The sequence below is a fragment of the Zootermopsis nevadensis genome, unplaced genomic scaffold (assembly GCF_977971745.1).
Source record: "Zootermopsis nevadensis isolate Lab colony 2312 unplaced genomic scaffold, Znev_1.0 Znev_ptg000001l, whole genome shotgun sequence".
Taxonomy (NCBI): Eukaryota; Metazoa; Arthropoda; class Insecta; order Blattodea; family Termopsidae; genus Zootermopsis; species Zootermopsis nevadensis.
The window spans coordinates 12,069,383-12,090,674 of record NW_028259133.1 but is presented as its reverse complement, the minus strand read 5'-3'; the positions used below and the strand labels follow the sequence as shown (position 1 = coordinate 12,090,674).

The window sequence follows — 21,292 nt, the reverse complement described above, 5'->3', positions numbered from 1 at the left end:
TGATACTCAAATAAAACATTGGATATTTCATATTATGTGCAGAATTATCCTATCATTCTTTATTTTTTACACTAGCCTGCCTTCTAAATTGACATATGAGGTGAGGATACCTTAAACACTAGACAAGCAGCTAGAAAATAAATTATATAAAAACGTTGATTGTTTCTAGGCTGACTCAATCACATATTTTTGATTTAGAAAAAGTCATACATATACAATCATAAAAAAGTTACAAACTCTAAATATATCCATATTAAGCAGGATTTGAGGTTCTCATGGCAGTGGGTATGAAGATGACTGTCTTCTGGGTTGTAGCACTGTGTGGTCTGGTAAATGTTGACCAACATTTAAGAGTACCTTGCTGCCTTCATCATCAAGGTAATGACTCATCACCAGACTACATGGCAGTACAATCCAACAGATAGCCATCTTTGTATCTATATTACTGGTTCAGAAATGTACAAATTGTAAGAGAACAAAAGTGATTGCATATTCACTTCTTCTGTTCATCCTCTGCATCACTGTTCTATTGTAAATTAACATATATAAAACTGTAGCAATTTTCTGCAGTTAATAGTACTGTCATAGGGACCACACCACAGTAACGTAAAATGACATAAATGACAAACTGTATGAGAAATGTTGCAGCAATCATTCAAAAACAGATTAGAGAACTTTCATTTCCACAGGAAGGAAACTTTACAGAGAACAATTATATTTTTATATTCAATAAACTATCATAAACATATTCATGACAATTCATTCAGCACCCATGTTTTGTAATTTAACTCTTGCTTGCATTGTTTATACTTTTTTACAACATTATCATATTCTGTGCCAGTAAGTTTATCATATGTTTTTTCATCATCCATAAGTTTCTCCAGTTCTGACTTCATTTCTTCATAGAGTTTTTGTGAATAATCATCAATTCTTTTCATTGCTTCAGGCATATCTTGATTCTCACTGAGCATGTGAACCAAAATTTGTAGCTCCAAAATTCTGTAAACATTAGAAATGAAACATAAATATTAAAAACAAAAGCACTTGAAGGTCAGAAGTGCCACTACAAGAACCCACAGAGAAAAGAAGCATTGTAATCACAGCCTGTATTACAATACATAATGAATTTATAGAAAATCTGAGTTTATAATGTGACCATCTGGAACATTGTCTGAGATTTTAGGTTTTCACGGTAGTGAAGATGTCAATCATGGACTTCTGGGTTGTGTTGCTGTGAAGTCTTGAAGGTGATTACCAATTTTCCCTAAAAATGCAGGCCATATGTTCCTCCAAAACACTGAAACCAACAAACATTTATCCTACTAATAATCAGAGAATTAGAAGGCACCCGGATATCCACAGTTCTTGTCATCAAAATAACATGGTTGATGCAGTTCATTAAGTTCAAGCGTAAACTATTTTTTGAAGCTAAAATTATTGTGCCATACCAAAGCAACTCCGTAATTGCACAAATAACTTGGTGGGGAGGCCATGTATCGTATAAATATATTACTGTCCCATCCACCATTACATGGATTGAAACATCAACTGTATGGTATAGATCCCTTAAGTGGTTCTTCAAAGCACAATTTTAGGTGATAGTATGAAAGGGTACGATGCAGACCACATGGAGCAGTTTCCCAGAAAGAAAACCCTTCAGCTTCTTTTGGCCTGCATGTACTGAGTCTTGCTCATGGTGTTCCTCTGTGGAAAGGATTAAAGTGCAACTCAAAACAACCTTGAAGAATGAGAGTGAACTGCTATAACAAAGAAGTAAACATAAAAATATAAAATGCAGATAAAGGTAATACATTCCTCCAAAATGTTGATAACCATCTTCAAGTCCACATGACATTGCAACGCAAAAGACCACAGTCAACAAATTTACCACTATAAGAACCTAAAATCTCAGAATAAAAGGAACCTGATCATCTCTGTATATATGCTTTACACAAAATCCAGTCATCTATAATCCAAATTCCACTTACTTTGCTTCAAGTTCCAAACTTTCACATTTGGCTTCAAACCATGGAACTGCTTCTGTCCTGACTGTCTCTGAGAATGTCAACCGCATGTCAAGCAGTTCATTTATAAGGCTTATGACTGCCACTAAGTTCTCATGTGATTGTTTAAATTGTGAACTTGTTGATCTAACTAGCTCAAATCTGTCAGAAGTAACAACATTCTTATGGATTTTTACTTTTTGTGGCAACTCCTTTCCTGAAAAGAAATTCAAATATAAAACATGACATCAGATTTGATATATCCTTCTAAACTTAAGAGTGCAATTTCCTTTTACACTTTAACTAATTCATACAAATCAATGTTGGCCCATGCACCACAAACAGGATGCTTGTACTTTGTATGATCTGCTTCACACTTTCACAGACAGCAAATAAGTTAGTCACATATTCAATACGAACTAAACAACTGATGTTCTTAAATTGAAATTAGTACATTCATTTAAGAATTCTAGTTCATAAAATCTTTGACTGGCATGGTTCTCTAATTCTCTAATGTAACATAATGTAAATTGATATAGCATTACCTCCTTTCCATATACAGTTCTGAATTCTGGAGCAATTCCTTAGAAGTTTGTCCTCTACCACAGACTTCAGGTTAATCTTCTCAGTATAAGACAGCACAGTCCTTGAACCACATTTATGACTGTCTTCCAATCCAAGAACCATCAAGGATTCATGCAGATGATCACTCTTCCCAAAGTTAAGATCTGCAATATTTGCCACCTTCTGTGATGCAATAATCTGCTGAACTTTCTGAGTAATCAGTGGAAATTCAGAATCACTTTCACAAGCGACCTCTTTCACTGCAGATAACAGAAGCCGATGCTGGAAATAGTTACTACATGCTTTATCTACCTCAGCTCTCAGAGACGACAGTTTTTCCAACTTTGCTTTACCGATATCTGTTGTTACATTCACTGTAGGTTTGAGCACGTTTTCACTGTTATCCAAGGCTTCTGTTTTAATTTTCAAAGGCAAACCTCTGAAAACTGATGTTTTATATTCCATATCTTGTATCTGGACTAAAATTTTTAACAAACAGTAATTAATCATTATGCCATTTACATATTACCACAACATATTCAGTACTTTATAAAATTGCAACGTATATGAATAATCATCCATAAAGCTAAGCATCGAGTGTGCATGCAATTATTAAAGTAAATTACTTACATGACTGGACTTAAATAATCCTAGTTGAAATTAAGTTTGATTAACCTTGGCTACAATCCTACAAACTATTTACATTTTCCACTACGCAATTTTATAAAAAGCACGGGTTTCCACTGTCAAGGAATCCAACGAATAGACAAAAGAAACATTTTAATGTCAATGCATGTTTTCTTTTCGGCAAGAATTGTAACTATATTAAATAGGGTTATTTTAAACTAAAAACAAAGATCGATTCTAACCTAAATGTTTTAAATTTCATAAATGGCTAATTTAAAGCAGATGTATTTCGCTTTTGGAGCAGTTCTATATGACAGGTGACTAGTGTGTGAAACGTTAATAACATATATATTGTAGCTAACAAGAACATTTTATTATCAAATTAAATCACTGGCAATACAAACCGTCAAATAGAAATATACTTTCATTGAAACATACCTTGTAACCGACATATGCTATTGCGGTCCATTCTACTTCCATTCGAGTAATAAATATTTTAAAGTATATTTAAGACCTCTAACTCATACTTCTAAACTATAAGCATTTCTAACGGCAAATAATCACGGCTTTAATTTAAAATAGAACAAGCGGCCAATTCACAATCAGAGCCATCTGACGGATTATATTATCATGGAAATCACAGTTGGTTATCAAAGGTTGGTAATACCTTATGTTTGTGATCCGTGGTAATTTCATGCGATGTACTTTAAGATTCGGAAGGAAACCACAGTTTTTAGGTGTTATTTACGTTTCAGCTTAAGCGAAAATCATCATAAGGGTACCTTCAGTTAGTCCGTCTGGTTATCGCATGTGTCAACCGAAGAGGCCGTGCTGCCTTCTACCAGTCGTCTTACAAATTACTGATTGAGCCTATAACCCAGAATTGGATAAACGGATTTAAAAAAATGGCTTGAAGATTGTTTAATTGGCGCCTTCTAGGCAAAATTACTTCGCAGTTGTCGACAATTGGTTATACCAATGTGATACATGCTACATCTGCGTAATTACGTCATGAGTCTTGATGACGTCATTGTCATTTCCGTAGGGTTTCAAGTTTTCAGGGCGGTGAGTCCAAAGGTGGCTTCGATGTCACCTCCGGTAATATTTGTCTGTAAGTATGCATGTAAGGATCTAATAACTTGAGAATGTCAGAAATACTTTTCACGAAATTTTGTATGGACTTCTGTTTTACCAAAAACATACTTTGTATTTTCCTGAGCAAATTACCTACAATCGTCTGCGCGATGATGCGTTAGTCTTGAGGCAATTGCCAGCTAACGTTAAAAAGTTTGTGCGCATGGTTTATACTATAAATGCTACATTTTGTAGTGAATGCCTTGCATGCTGCAGGTACATTATGTATCGTGCATTTGAATATTAATTCATTTTAATGTTCATTTCGCATTTAGACACCTGTGTTGTCTAACTGCAGAATCGTCAACCTCATACGTAGGGGGAAGAACCTCTCGACGGCCCTGAGACATAATGCAAGGATATAAACACAGCCTGTCTACCAGTACTTTATCGCTCGAAGCCACTGAGTCTCCTTAGTCACATGTACCCGCCTTCTTCATTAACACAGCAGAAGGATAAGCTAAACATTGTCGCAGTGACAGTTTCGTGTCCCCGAGAGTTTTCTGTGCTTCTTTTGTTCCAATTACATATTTATATATTAATGCAGTAGCGTAACTAAGCCTGCAGTAACAACACCCACAGCGGGGAAAGAGTGCAAACGCTGGTGAGTGTTTTTTATAGAAGCGCTACATCAAAGGCAGCCAACGATTTTTCCCGAAATTATTGAATTTATCAAGCATGCTTATACGATAGTAAACGCTCTATGGTCTACTTCTGTATTGTGAATAAACTCAGCACAAAAATGAGTTTTTTGTACACTCCATTCGACTTGTGCCAATTTATCGGAATATGCATTATTGTGAAGCCAAAAAACGGTAACATAGTACTGAAACATAAATTACTTGTACTTCGTCATATATTAGACTTAAAAATGTTTCACAGATAAGTTTTGTACACATATAGAAGTTTTGTGTGAGTACTTATGGAATATAAGTGTTATGTCATGCACAATTTATCTCCCGATGAACTGTTTTTAATAAAATAGACAAAGGTTGCACTTACCTTCATGTGAGGTCGATACGAACCAAGATTAAATCCGACAGACTACTTTTGGTATATAACCCGCACCTCAAATTGGCTAAAGTTAAATAGTTTTGGAAACTACATATGATGCGGAGGCACCTACATGACTCCCCACATCTATAAGCATAATTCTACTCGCCATATTAAGCTAGGGCGTGGTCTCTCTTCTTAAAGAAAAATCATAGATTGGCGTTTGAGCACACAGTACTTAAGAGAATATTCGAAACTAAGTGAGAGGAAGTGGAGAAAATTACATAATTAGGGATTCTATAATCTTCGCCAAATAGTATTAGGACGATCATGTCAGGAATGATGAGATGGGCGGGACACGCAGAAGGCGTGAGAGAAAATATTCAATGGATCTTAAATAAATATAGTTTTAGTATGTCAGCTGGGTCCAATGGCGGGCTTTTGTGAATTCAGTAATGAACCTTCGAATTCTGTACATGGCGGGACATTTCTTGACAACCTGGGCGACTATTCACGAAAGACCCTGCTCTCAAGTTGATCGAGTTAGATAGAACACGGGTGTTACGATCGAGTGTGTGGGACTTGCGGATTTCATGGCGACGAACATGAATTTGGCTGTCTTCTGTGATGTTGCACGGAGGCAGTCTGTAAAAATAATAACCGGTGTTTCTGAGGAGCTTACTGCCGCCGTTTTCAGATCAGGGTAATGAGTGTTGGAGTAAGCACCTCTGAAACGTCGGTCAACATATATCAGACTACACAGCACAAAATCCCAGAAGACAGACATATTAATATTTTTGCGTGGTAAATTATTTTGTGCTTAAGTTTATTTGCCAATTTCCGGGTATCCTAAGTCTCGTTTTTTAAGATGGATACTTATATTACATTTAGTTTTATGCCAGAAATTTCATGTCCTGTGCCACAGCTCAGGCGACTAGACGTTGGCTTCCCACGTCGGAGATCCGGGTTCAGTCTCTGATGACTTCAAATGAGAAGTGGCGGACGAAGTGACACTGAAGAAGGTTTTCCCCTACGAACACTTCAGTTTTCCGTGAAAATCAAAATTTCACCATTAACTTCCTGCTGTTCCCTCGTCGTTACTCTAGGGCTTCATGTCTCACCCGGCTTCTTGGCTGGTCTCGAAGAAAGTTCTTATCCACAGCACGTTAGCATTTAAAACAACACTACTTCCTAAGTAAAGAATATATTCTAATATCATCCATATCTTTAACCTTGTCCCACTCACGGAATGTGATATGAGCAACACGTGGTAAACCGGTCTGAAATTTTCTGTCACCTGACAGTACTTGTTTTCTTTTACATTACATTCACAAGGAACAAGTTTTACAACAAACCCACACTGCGGCTGTTGTAGAATAATTCGTCATTGACATACACAAAAATACTCCATTATACAGCATTTTGGTGAACAATTATTGATAGTTCATCAGTTGATCAAAAAATGTCGCCTTGTTTTCGAACCTAAAGTAAATCATCATCACCGTGGCAAATGCTCAGCTGTGGTTGGTAGTGGCCCACCAGACCACGATCCTACAATTGTACAAATTCCCCCTTCATATAATTTCATGTTTATATGCCTATTACAGAACAGTTTTTACCTTATATTTGTTAAAAACAATGTTACAAAATACTGATTTCATATTTCACATTTTCACCTGCAGCAGTCTTATAAATAATGGAGTCATCACTTGCCACACCTCTTCAAGTTTCTGACACAACTCTGACACCTTACATGTCTACAGATTCATTCCACGCATTATTAAGCCAGTTTTTATCATCAGATCCTCATCTTCAGCTTATGGTATTACAGATCCTACAGCTAATACAGAATTATGAAAACTTGGTACAGTCAACACGAGATGTTAACACTGATGAAGAGGAAAATGAAAATGATTCTACGGAGAACTTGGAAATGCTTGCCACATGGTTTATGAGTCTAAATTCATTACATAAAGAACTGTATAATTCCACAGAGAACGAAACACAAATTGAGAGTCCGGTAATGCACACCAAGAAGTTTAAATATAGGATACCATATGAAACGCCTACATGGGATCAAATAAATATTTCTTATGAAAATTTGGAGAGAAAAAAACACGATCTTCAGCGAAAACAATTTCTTGATAGTGAAAACAGCATATATTTCATATTGATGGCACTAATGGAAAACCAAAAAATTCTTGTCAATCAAATGAGGTTAAACATGATCAACCTTCAGGAACATGAAGAACAGTTGGAGAAGTATTTAGAGAGCAAAATGAGACAAGAAGTACAACTGATAAATGAAGTAAAGAACCAAAAAGAAATAATTAATAGACTTAGAATTCAAATTCAGTCATGCAACAACGTATCTTCTTCTAGGCTTTTGGAACTAAAGAGAAAGACAAGGATGATTAATACGATGAAATCCAGAGTGAAGAGTGCAATTTTGTTAGAAAACCAATCACAAAATTGCACAAATCTTTCAGCTGTCTGTTTGTCAGAAATTAAAAACAAAGAAAATAAAATACAGGAACTGATTTTCAAACTGGAGAATAAAGAGGCAAAGTTAGAAAACATAACCTGTACTTTAATGCCCAACTCGTCCGTGTTCGGTAATAATGGAAGCGAAACACAGATTCTCAGATCCTTCTTGGAGAGCAAGCATATTTTGGAAACTCAACTGGAAAACTGTTCCACTTTCTCTTCAGCCATATTACTAAAATTAAGAAATGACTCAAAGCAACTGGCACTGAATCTGAAGGAAAGGGATATTCTTGAAATAAAATTAAAAAACTGTTCCACTTATTCATCAATTCTCTCCTCTGAATTAAAAAACAAAATAGAGAATTTGACAGCACAGGTGTCAAAATTACAAGGCATGGAAACAAAATTACAGTCATGTTCTGATAACTCATCCTCTTCGTTTTTACCATTAAATAATAAAACAAATGAAATACAGTTCATCATATCTCTACTGAAGGAACGCGATACTTTAAAAACTCAGCTACAAAACTGTTCCACTGAGAAAGCAGAACAGCAGTTCGAATTAAGAAACAAATCAATTGAGGTGCAAGAACTGATGTCCAAATTACAATACACAGATATTTTGGAAATGCAATTGCATAACTGTTTAAATCATTCATCATTTCAGTTCTCAAAATTAACGACTAATATAAGTAATTTGAAAGGCGAGATTTCTAAATTACTGCATGAGAAAAACCAAACAACAAACTGCTCCACCTTGAACTTGCATAACCAAACAACTACAAAACTACAAAACTGTTCATATGAGACTTTCTGCAGTCTGTTAACATTAAATAATAAAACAAGGGAAATACAATTTTTAACATCCACCTTGAAAGAAAGGGATATTTTACAAGTCAAGTTACAAAACTGTTCCACTGAAAGAAGTAAACAAGTATCAGAGTTAGAAAACAAAACACGTGAGATAAATTACTTAAAAACTAGATTAACAGAGGAAGAAATCTGTCAAGTACAGCTACAGAACTGCACCAGCATTTTAACAGTATTACAGTTGGAACTGGAAAACAGGACTGGAGAAATACATGAACTCGAACTGGAGAATAAGAACAATTATGATATGAAATTACAAAACTGTTCTGACATTTCTTCCTCTATGTTAGTAGAACTGCAAAACCAAAGAAAACAGATACTGAATATGGATAAACTGGAAGACCAATTGGAAGTATGTTTAGATAATTCTTCTATCTTACTCCAGGAATTGAATAACAAATCAAACATGATACAAGATCTAACTTCAAAATTACAGGATAATGAGTTAGAAGACAAACTTAATAAGTGTGTAACACATTCATTAAACCTATCAATGGAACTCAAGACTCAAACAAATTATATCCAAAAGCTTAATTCAAAATTGATAAATCAAAGTATCAGTGAACAAAACTGTTCTACTATCATCTCCAACCTACTCACAGAACTGAGAAACAAGACAATTCAACTACAAAACCTTACATCAAGCTTGGAGAATAATACTCTAATAAAGAATTTGCAACAGCAGTTGAAGAAAGCAGAGCAGAAATTGGTTAGTATATACATACAACTTTCTGAGTATAACAATTTAATAAAAATAACGGTTTAAATTTAAAATACAAAGACAATATGCACAGTTCATTTCTATGTGAATTTTTTCCCACATTAGAAGTGTACTTCACATTGCAACAAAATTTACAAATAAAGTTCTTTATTACAAGGGAGACAAATGCATATCAGGCACATTAAATTGAAATTAATATTATTATTTGTGTCTCCTGGCAGTCCAACCCCAGCCTAACATTCACTACAACCATCTCTTCCAGTCTTATCACTTCTACTCTATAGATGGAGGCAGGATATTCCTCCAAAATGTTGGAAACCTTTTTCACTATTGCATGACAACATAACCCAAAAGAAAAACTCTGAAAACTGTATAAAATCAATGTGAAAATCTAAAATCTTACATAAAATTCAGATAATTCTATAAGATTTTACAATCTTCCAACCTTTTGTCCATCTTCCCTTCTCCAACGTTCTACTGTCTCCTTGTATTTTTCCTTCCTGCTCAATTCCTATTCTTTCTCAGTTTCAAATGACACCTATAACATTTCCATGTAATATTTTCATACAGTAAATCAGCTGCATATTAATTTTAAACAAGCTAACATTGAACAAAGAAAATGGCCTATTAAAGTATTTCATATTTTTGAAAGCTGAAAACACAGTCTTACTTCAGTTTTGTTCCTCTCCAAATAAAGGTTTGTTGTAGATCAAACTGAGAAAAGTAAATTTTAAAATATGTCAGTAGTTACTTATTTGCCAGATCAATGAATGATTATATTAATATTTTGACAAAATATCTCATACTTGAAGCACTTTTACTCAAGGGTAATTGCAGACGAAGTCCAGCAAGTATTATCAATCTTAAGATTCTACATATGTACTTGCAGGCTAGATCATTACATGCTTTAATTATTCAACTAGAACATTTCAATTTTAAATTAACTTAACAACTTTTTTCTAGGAAGCTGAACAGAAGGACCTGTTGCAATTCCTAACATTCTTGCAGAACAACTGCAATGGCATCTACAGGTGGTGGTCTATGCCAGAGGCAGTCACATATGGAGATCCCATAGTGGTAAAAATGTGGCTGGAAGCAGGAACAGATCCTAATACAGTGGACAACCAAGGATACACAGCTTTGCAAAGAGCTGCCATTGCAGGAAACCTGCAGCTTGTGATGTTGTTAGTGCAGTATGGAGCAAATATGACTGCACTATCTGTAAACCAATTTGGAGATCTCCCTATTCATTTAGCTGCAGCGTATGGTCATGAGAACATAGTTAACTGGATGCTGGATAATGGAGTTACAGTGGATGTTAGGAATAGACTGGGAGCCACACCATTATTTTCAGCTGTGCATAATAAGAGGCTGGAAATAGCTCATTTTCTCCTGGACAGAGGAGCTGCGGTTAATGCCAGAGTTATTAATGGTGATAACAGGACATCACTTCATGAAGCAGCAGCACTGGGATCAATGGACTTGGTCCAACTGCTATTAGACGGAGGAGCAGATATAAATGCTGCCACTAGTGACGAGAATCAAACCCCACTGCACTGGGCTGAGAAAGTTGGACAACAGAAAACAGCAGATCTTCTCATACAAAATGGAGCAGACATTACTGTACGTGACAAGAATGGAAAAACTCCATTAGAGTTGGCACCAAGTTACAGAAATGGCATGCCGTACCCATGGCATTAGACATACTTTCTGGATAACACGATGGTATTTTATTACAGTATGAGCAATACTTCTTTATACTTATAGACAGTGACTTGAATAAGTGAGAGAGGGGTAGGAGATCAAGTCCATGTCTTTCTATGATCTACTGTTCATCCCATCCTTAGCTTTGCACTTTGTATTAAATTCTATACATTGATTAAGAGAGCCTTACAATAGTGATTTTGTTTCATCATGTAGACAATGACTTTCATCTGGGATGAACATTCTTGAACTTCCATAAGAAATTTACCGCAATATTCAACAGTGCTTAATCTTCATTCCATACCAAAATTTCAGTTCTTGTGAATTAATATAAAATCAATCACATAAGCTTAATATGGTATCTTTCATTTCTTTAAAATATGTTTTGTTACAACACTAATTTACATTTACATAAAGATCCAGTAATAACTGTTTCCTCTTCTAAAATTGCACTTAAGTTCTATAATTCTGTAATAGAAGTAATGAAACAAAGATGATGATAAAATAATAGTCAGGGTTTAAAACTTATGATGGGTTCTACTCCCCAAGTTGAAGATGATAATGTTCATCAACAATGGCAAACACTTGTCTTTCAATTCAAATTATTTTGAATAAAGATGAATAAACTGTGGTTGACTAGTATATCTTTAAAAATTATGAATGAATGCTGCCCCACACCATACATCAGGCCTTTCATAGAGAACATGGAAAATAAACTCCATGGAGTAGCATCCTTCTTCAATAGCATGCATAGCTAATCAAGAAATTTCCCGAATTTTATGAAACCAAATTTCCACATTCACAGCAACCCACCACCAGTCCCTATTCTGAGGTACATGAATCCAGTCCACACCCACAAACCTGGTTTTCCTAACATCCATTTTAATATTGTCCTCTAACGTACGCTTAGGTATTCCAAGTGGTTCCTTCCTCTCCTTCCAGGCGTTCCAATAAAAATTTTGTATGCATTTCTCATCTCCCCAAAATATGCACTGCCCATCTCATCCTTGATTTATCACAATAATATTTTGTGAAGTGTACAAACTATGGAGTTCCTCATTATGCAGCTTTCTCCATCCTCCCATCACTTCATCCATCCTACGTCCACTCTTCTTAATCATAATATGTGTTCTTTCCTTAATGTGAGAGACTCAATTTCACACCTGTAACATGTAAAATTTGTTTTGTTTTGTTTTGTTTTATTTCAATCTCTGCATTTCTAGACAGCACATGGGAAGACAGGAGTTTCTGAACTGATGGCAGCAAGCATTCCTTGAATTGAATCTGCCCTTAATTTCACTATGAATGCAATTCTGAATTGTTAAAATTACATTCACAAGGAAATTAGGGGTATCATAAGTCTTACAGCATTCAATGCCCTTGAACATAACAGTCCTGACAAACCTAGCGGGCCATCCACCACCTTGGTCTATAATAACTTCAGTATCCAAAGAATTTATACATCAGTGTTTCATGTCAGATACTTACAAACGTTATTCTACGATGATAACGGTCACTCAGGTTAACATGTTATCCACCTTTTATGGAACCTGAATATTAATTACTATGTTTGCAAAAACATGCCCTCTCCCTACACACTCACTAAAGACAAAGCATATAAATTTCTTAAGACATGAAGTAACAGATGTGATTAAAAATGTGGTATTTTATCATAACTCCATTTGAATATTTCCAGAGATTTTTTAACAAGCAATAACTAAAAATATTATCCACACACATTCCAAATTATGCTCAGAGTCCATCAATCTAATACCATACTACATACATTACCTGTATTATGTAGTACAGTCAAATTTATTTCAATGTTTTGTAAGTGTGAAAAATTAAAGAGATTTACACCATCTTGTTTTTAAATTAGCACTTAAAAGGTTAGACAAACAAATGCTAACAGCTGGTATTGTCTGTGTGTGATCCAATCTATTGTTGCTGACACAGAATTTTTATATTACATTTACAAAATGCTTGTCATAAAATTCCTCATTGAGATTCTGAAATTGTTGTTTCATTACAAACCAGCGATCAGCAGTCTATTAACTTACTGAAGGAACTAATGGTAAGGATAGTTTTAAAATTCATGATAATCATGTCTGTTCATATTAATGCTTATGATAAATATAAGGACACATCAGATGTATTGTCGTTTGGTCTCAAATATATTAATTACTGGCAAAAAGGTCAAATGTATGGAACTTAACAATGGTACATGCCACACACATACTGAAACTGAAAGGTCCATCAGTTTTCAGACAATCACTATGTATCACTGTGTGCGTATATTAAAAAAAGTACCTTTCATTTTTCTAAAGTACAAAATTTAACATATGGGTTAATTGAAAAGCTCAGCATTACACTTTACAGAAAAATAAGCAATACTTCATCCACACTATTCCTTCAATAGAAATGAAGTCATTAACAGGACACTGGAAATGCAATTGGGAATCTGTATATACTTTCAAACAACATATCTGACATTCATTTCACATTAGTGTATTGGCCAGGACAAAACTCTGCATTTTGCCTACATTTCTAGCTAGTAGGTAGAATGAAAACAAATGCTTACAGTACACAAACCAAAGACATTACTGACACAGGAGCAGAGACAGCAAGCTACAAAGTACTGTCACTGAAAAATGTTTACAGTGTCGACAGTATGTGCTTTCTTACCTGCTACCCTACTGATGACTTTGCCTTTTATTTATAATTACAAGAAATGTGCAGAATTGTCCTCTGTATAATTCATTCTGCTAAGAAAATGGCTGTATAATATGTTTTGTTCTTGATCTTATTTGTTCTTAAAATAGAAATGCCAACAGGGTTTCTAGAAATTAGAAGAGTAATATCTAATCTGCCTTGAAAGAACCTTTTGTTTGCTAGTCTTTACAATATGGAACAGCAAGCATGGGGTACCACCTGTTTTCCCTGCGAAAGACATTTATTGATGTAGTGATGAAGTCCAAAGCATAAATAAAATTATAATTACTTATCCAAAGGTGCAAGCTGGCTTATTTTGTTTCATAAAAGTACTTACTTTAATGTGTGTCTATTTCTTACTCACTTTTAGGCCAACACCTTGTTCATGCCTTTCAGTTTCTGCAATGATTCTCACACCAACATCTACATACAATACAAGCCACAGGAATCCTAAGTAATATATTTTGAATACAGTACTACATTACTACAGAAGTTTTTGTATATGTGGATGACTCTTGTCATTTCATATTACATATGTAGATGAAATCCTAATAAAGGTTCTTGTTCCTTATAAACAATTTTCTATTTACACAAATCATATTTTGTATGTACACTGAGGTTACAAAAGAGAAATTAAATAGAGCAGAAAAAGTAAAAAATTTAACAAAACTTAATATACCTTAGATCCTAAGGTAATATTTATTAAACTAATTGAAGACATTAAAAAATCCCCCTTTTTACAACTTACTTCTCGTTTATGTATTAACAAAATGCACATCTCTTGAATTTTTACCGAAGTAACAGAGTGGACTGTGCACCAAATGAAACTACATAGCTACATACATACCTAAAAAGACAAGGACACAATTATACACAAGAGCCTTAAAGTCTTCGTGCATTGTTCTAAAGGATGCAACAGTGCGTAAGTCCTACCTTTGGCTTTTCGTACTTGAATTCCTATCTCCTTGACCAGGCTCATACCAGGCTTCAGAGAATGTGTTACTTTGTTACTGATAAAAAGGCCACAGATAACCCTCCCAAAAATAGATGTACATTTTATTTAATTTATAATTGTTATAACTGAAGTTAAATCTACAAATAGCATAGCAATTATCAATGGACAGAGGATACTGATTCATTCTGTAATAAGACTTGAAGCTATCCAAAATGCTACTGAGGTACAACTATAATATTCTATTTTCCAGCAAACCTGACAAATGTAGTCTTAGAAAAATTAATACATTCAAATACCACACAATCATACTACTCCATACATCACACACATTTTGACATTCTGATAAAAAGTGAAAATCAGTTTAATTGCAATAAGATGGTCTTCTAACCCATTTTGTTAGGTTACATATTTGATAGCTGTGAAATATTACTGGATAAAAGTCAAAATAATTTGTTGGGCAACATATGTAGTGTTCCTATGAGGAAGTTTTGCACATCAGTGTGAAATTTACTTGAAATTATATAAACAAATTTTGTGGTGTAATGGAAAAACAAAATTAAAATAAACTGATTATATGCTGAAATGATCAATGTACCACGCCATTCTTTTACAGTATATCCACACAGACATAAATACAGTTTGCATAAGGCCCAATGTAAGAGGACTAAATCAAATAAAAAGTGAAAATGTTTCTTTATGACTAGAATTTTGAATAACATTGCATCTGAACGTGAAATAAGACTTAAGAATATTGGTTTGCATGGGCTGTACATCTCCATGCTGATTATGACTTCACAGGGTTGCCAATTATTTTCAGAGTTGGCAAGTGTGCATCCTATGCTGTGTTAAGTACATGAGTGATCCCACTGTGGCTTACATGAAGTATACGTTACAATCGACAGATATTTAATAATAAACCGATTTCTCAGTAACTGTGACAACTTCTCTGCTGCCACAGGGAGGGGTAGGTGGTCAGACTCTTGATAGGAGAGGTCAGCCCAGTAACACTGTTTGACCCCCTACAATCACTCTCAAATAAATTTGAAGCATTCACAATTTCATTCTTATAGCATGAACAAGTATTTGTGGTTTATATGTATCAAAGACAATTGGATTTCTACATAAACCTGGAATGTGCCCAATCTGACCTTCTACCTATATCTGAGGTCTATGAATATAATTACATATCACCTGATCTTGATCGTCATCATCATCATCATCATCATTGTGAAGATAAGCATAAATTTGTTTACAGCATGAGATTGGTACATTCCATTATTATTATATCTTATTTCAGTGCCTATATTTTTAAACAAATTTTATAAACTGATATTTAAGAGTACTAAACAAAGACAGTTCCTATATTGAAAATAAAGTAAGGCAGATGTTTCTACTCATCAGCATAAGTAATCAAAGAGTCAAAACAATGAAAGTATAACCATTTACCACATCAGACTTCATTAGTCAGAAATTAATCTGTAGGCAAGGAAACTAAGAATATATTTTACATGCTCACTGCATCTTTCTTGTACTAGTGCTAACGTCCATAATACCATATAAAAGGAATCATATTTAAGCTTGAAAGGTTATCTTATTTTTTAAATTAAACATTTTTCAACAACTGCTACACCTTAACAAAGAAATTACTTAAAAAGTAATAAAAAAAACTTGTTGCAGCACCATGTAGTCTGGCAGAAGTTTATCAACATTTCAGAGGTCCTTGCTGCCCCCATCATCAGGGTGACTCATTACTCTGATGGTTGGTAAACTTCTACCAGACTGCATAGTGCTACGCTCAGAAGAGTCATCTTGGGAGTCACTGCCATGAACCTAAAATCCTACTTAGTCAATTGTCACTTTTGCTGGAATATTATCTATATATTGCTACGTTAAACAAAACCTACATATACGTCACAAGGGATATGGGATGAGTTTTTACCCTAGAATATAAATATATCACATACTGTTATAACAACTATGCTATTCATTCCCACATATTTGGTCTTATATTATCTTGGGTTGGTAACATTGAACAGATTAACATTAGGGAGTGCAGAGAGGATTGCATACATTACTGCATCACATGCATGTCATGATACCAGTATTTGTACTTGTAGAAAAAAAGAAAGATTTTTCATTATGGTAAGAACTAGCAACCTTGCACAAGAATAAATTCTAACAGCTGTCATAATATTCTGACATTACAGAATTTCATAAATCTATGGAGATCATATGAAGTTATCAGCCATATACAAACTTGCAAAACTGGTGTGTATTCAGTTAAATTTATTGAAAATTAAAAATACCGTTTAATTCTATGAATTGATAAATGCTCTAGTTACGATACTCTGTGAAGGAACTTCCTGCAGTCTCTAAAATAGTATTAAAATACAAGTACTCCATATTTTTTTTAGTTACTGCAGATAATGTTTCACAAGAATGCCTCTCATTCCTTTAACATAATCGCATAACAGACAAATTGTCAGAACATCTTATGTTGATGTCTATCAGTAAATTGCTGTATAAGCGTCCTACATTTTTCACCTATCGTACATTAATTTTGTCAATTTTTGTACAATTATTTCATGCAATATTCAGCACAGCTGCACAACTCATGAGCAGAATTGATATAAAATTGTAATGAATGATCTGTTCTTTGCAAGCCTGAACAAAAATAACACATTTTAGTTTCCAATTTATTGTGACACATTTCATGTTAATTTTATACATAAATAACAAGGAAACTGATATTTTTACTCTTTTCCAGTTCTTCCTATTAATATTTTATCCAGTGCTGAACCATGGAACAGTGCTTAAATATTAAATTCAAAGTTTTGTATTTGTAGCTGTGAGCTCCATTTTGAAAAATCTTCAGTTCCTGATAACTGTAAAACATTTATTTAGAAGCAAATAACAAGTTGGAAAAATAAATTTGAATGGAAAATTTAATAAACACAAAGAAGAAATTCTACACAAGAATGAATACAGAGAGGGAGCTGGGAGTGGGGTCCACAAGGTATCAACGGGATATACCTGGCCCATGCAAGCTCAGGTGCAGTATAAACGCTACAGAACGGTGCCAACTACTGGTCGCCTTACAAAGCTAAAGCTGTTAAAGAGATTACATACAAGCAGCTTCAAGCCCGAAGTGACAAGAACAATGAACACACATAAAGACATAAGAAATGAGGATCATTAAATTTAAGACAGGATTATCACAATATCAGTAACTTGGGGTCAAAAATTTCTTGGCAGCTGCAAGAATTTATTCTACTACTTGCAAACTTAATATCTATCATTAAGATCAATTCTCTGTCATTAGCTTATACAGGGAACACAGATCTAACACATTATTTCTACATCATAATAAAGAAGTATTTAGTACAACACAGGACCAAGCAGCATGGCAATTAATTTCATCAATATCTGCAAATACCCTGACATCATAAAGCCACAACACTCAGAAGCTAATCTTCTTCCCTTAATTCTTTCACTTTTACCTGACACAATCACACTTTGCAATCATCTCACAAGAAAAGTCTTTAAAGTTTAGTTTGTGCTTAATATAATAATATGGGGCAGGAAACTGCATCCTTTCAGACAAATGAGACATTTCATATCAAGAAGCAGTCAGCTGGTCACAAGATTATGGTTCAAAATCAGCATTGCATGATACATAAGATATGTTGTACTATAGTTACAAGCGAAGTACCCACATATATATATATACTGTGCAGAATGTGTTGTTAGTATACTATACAGTAAGACAGAGACCATTATAAGAGTTACATTTCTGCTGAAGAATGGGAATATTTTATTTATATTATATTTGTATATAAAAGTTATTCTTGGTATGAAATGCCTCATAATATTCTTGCCTTAGACAGTCTTACAAGCTGGGTTTTGTGACACTGTTGTGTTGTCATATCCTGGATCATCATTAAAATCTTGAGATGTTGTCTTGTATTGCAATCACAGCTTGCCTTGGTACCAGACCTGCATTTACAGCTGTTCTTGGAACCAGCCCCTTCTGATTGCCCCTACAACAAAGTAGCCACTTCTCATCCACTTCCAATACGAGGCGCAGTCGTTCACCTTCGTTGAACGATAAGTGACCGCTGTCTGAAGGTAGGCGATGATATAATGTTTGAACATACCTGCAACAATATAGTTAAAACCACAGGCAATAGAAACCTGGAAACTGTTTTAGAAAAAAATTAAGAGTTTTAGTAAATGTGCCATGTAGATAACTATATCATAGTCATAACATGTTGCTTATCTTACGCTGTATCATGCTGATGTGGTCTTCTGGGTTGTGATACCATGTAGTCTTTCAGGTGGTTATCAACATTTCAAAGGAATATATCACTTTCATCTTCGGGATTAAGGGTTTAATGCTGAAGATGGAGGTAATATGTTCTTCCAAAATGATTGTAACCACCACTACATGCCATCACAACCCAGGAAAACCTAAGAACAAAATGTGCACTCTTGCTAGTAATAGTAAAGAAATGAAGTTTTACGGAAGTTCCTAAGCAATGAGACCAGAACTTTTGGCAGGAATTACAAGAAAGGTCAGAACAATAATTACACTTAAAGAACTTCAACAATGTATAATAGTAATCCTGGCTTCCAACAAAGCACCACTATACACACAATTTGCTTCTCATATTACCAAAACATGAAGCCCTTCAACGTAAGTAAGTAGCACATTACCTTGGCCCATCCTGACTGTCGCCATGCCTCTGTCTATTAAGCGACGAGGATGCAGCTCTCCTCTGTACCTCTGTCTTACTTGCTGCCTGTCCACTCTTGTTCCCCTGTGTTGTGTTGGCTGGTCTATATGGCAGGCTACTTGGTCTAGTTGCATGTACCCTGGGACCATGTCCCTGCTCCTCACTGTGCAACTGATCCACTCTACTGCATCGTGTCGCTGCCGAGGGCTGACGTTTCACAACGGGTGTAATATTTACATTTGCAGATTTACCAGTCTGAGGTCTAACTGTACTGTCTTTTCCATCACTGTTTTCTTTTATACCTGATGGGCTGATCTTAATCTTGGCACTGACATTACTTGGCCTTTTCAGTTGTGATGAGCTTGTAGGGGTAGGTGGCATTGAAGCAGTCTTCTTAGAGCGAGTAGATTGTTGAGGAGACAGGACAGGGATACTTGAAGCTCTAATAGGTGAACTCACAGGACGTGGTATCTTTGATCGACAACTACCGGTAACACTGGTGTTGGTGCTTCCACCAGCACTATCACTAGTCTGACCTGGTGAAGTCAATCCTCCTGGTGAAACTTTCTCATTTGTACTTACTTCTTTACCACTCAACATTTCCCACTTCATCTGCAACCTTCTAAACTTGCCTCCTCCAGTTCCAGCAGCAGGCTTCTTTTCTGGTACAGACTCTTCCGAGTTTGTCTCATTAGTCTTCACAGTTTGCTCAGCCGACATAGGTGCTGGTGAAGCAGACTCATCTCTATTGATGTTATCTGCATAGTCGTCACTAGTTGAATTGTTTGATGAACTAGATGTCTGTCTTTTCCTTTCTCTTGGCTTATTCTCCAGACTGTCTGAATATTCCTCCTCTGTGTCCTCTGCTGCTAGACGGTCAAATGCTTGGAAAAGCTTGGAGCTAAGCTGTATGCCACTCCAACGTTTCTTCACTGTACTTGCTATGTCTGTTACAAGTGAGAATCCTCCTCCTCCCTGGACTGTATTATCAACACATGATCGAGGTCTTGGTTTATCCTCCCCAGTCCATGGTTTGTGAGGACAGGAAGAGGAGTCCAGCAGATCTGGAAGAGGAGGACTGCCTGAAGAGCCTGAAGTGCAGTTAGGATGGTGTGCTGTTTCTTCAGCTTGTGGCAACAGCTCTGATGATACTGGTCTGCGATGGTACCAGCCTCCTTGGCTTTCCTCATCACCAGACTGACTAAGACTATTCTGAATCGATCGTACAATCTTCATCAGGGTCCAGGGTCTTCCACTTGTAGGAGATGATGTGGAAGACTGCAAAATAACCAATATGAAATAACACATTACACGTTTACATAAAAGTCTTCCTTGGTTTCTAATACATTATCAAAATCTTCTTGGAGTCATATACATGAGGTTCAGGACATGGTCCAGTGGTTGGCTCTTGCAAATACAAAAATTAGCTTCTCAGACCATTGGGTTTTTGGATTTGTCCATCATCTGGTGTTATAAAATTATACAATGTTTCGAGGGCTGGATCTGTTCTTGTCTTCGGGTGTGATGAAGGGGAAGGACGTTTACTCTGTGTGGTCCAACAGAATGAGCTAATCTCATTCACTGAACGGTCTAGGTCAGAACAACTGCAAGTGCAAAAGAACCTGAGATTGGGTTACGTCAATGGGACATAATGATAAGATTAACAATAACAATTCCAATAAGGCATATGAATGTCAAGATTAAAGCAAATGTGGAAATGGAAATTAAAATATACCAATTCCAAAACCACCCAATCCAGGAACCCTGTGAAGGAGAAATACAAAAT

General features: G+C 35.4%; 3 protein-coding genes across 21 annotated transcripts in view; 1 reads left to right on the top strand and 2 right to left on the bottom strand.

The window, feature by feature from the left end:
- Positions 1-25: 25 nt before the first annotated feature.
- On the bottom strand, positions 26-4,069 carry LOC110829938 (uncharacterized). Of its 3 annotated transcripts, none has more exons than XM_087342982.1 (4): positions 3,977-4,069; positions 2,549-3,046; positions 1,989-2,220; positions 26-999 (listed from the first exon to the last, which is right to left on the bottom strand). In XM_087342982.1, the coding sequence occupies exons 2-4, from the start codon at positions 3,030-3,032 to the stop codon at positions 750-752; spliced, it is 966 nt and encodes a 321-aa protein (XP_087199108.1). In that variant the 5' UTR covers positions 3,033-3,046; positions 3,977-4,069; the 3' UTR covers positions 26-749. The 3 variants fall into 3 exon arrangements, with proteins under 3 accessions (XP_087199108.1, XP_021919869.1, XP_021919868.1); XM_022064177.2 differs by having other exon boundaries at positions 3,862-3,993; XM_022064176.2 differs by lacking the exon at positions 3,977-4,069 and adding an exon at positions 3,633-3,828.
- A 68-nt stretch (positions 4,070-4,137) lies between these two features.
- On the top strand, positions 4,138-11,734 carry LOC110829937 (serine/threonine-protein phosphatase 6 regulatory ankyrin repeat subunit C). Of its 7 annotated transcripts, none has more exons than XM_022064175.2 (3): positions 4,138-4,305; positions 7,153-9,387; positions 10,363-11,734. In XM_022064175.2, exons 2-3 carry the CDS (start codon positions 7,255-7,257, stop codon positions 11,098-11,100), a joined length of 2,871 nt encoding a protein of 956 aa, XP_021919867.2. In that variant the 5' UTR covers positions 4,138-4,305; positions 7,153-7,254; the 3' UTR covers positions 11,101-11,734. The 7 variants fall into 7 exon arrangements, with proteins under 7 accessions (XP_021919867.2, XP_021919865.2, XP_021919866.2 ...); XM_022064173.2 differs by having other exon boundaries at positions 7,004-9,387; XM_022064174.2 differs by having other exon boundaries at positions 6,247-9,387.
- A 2,525-nt stretch (positions 11,735-14,259) lies between these two features.
- LOC110829924 (uncharacterized) overlaps positions 14,260-21,292 on the bottom strand; it is a 79,101-nt gene continuing 72,068 nt past the window's right edge. For all 11 annotated transcript variants that reach the window (XM_087342913.1, XM_087342892.1, XM_087342893.1 and 8 more), the window contains 2 exons: positions 19,487-20,784; positions 14,260-18,927 (listed from right to left, as the gene is read on the bottom strand). In XM_087342913.1, coding sequence (XP_087199039.1) covers positions 18,711-18,927; positions 19,487-20,784 — 1,515 coding nt within the window. In that variant the 3' untranslated portion in view covers positions 14,260-18,710. The remainder of the gene's footprint in view (positions 18,928-19,486; positions 20,785-21,292) is intronic.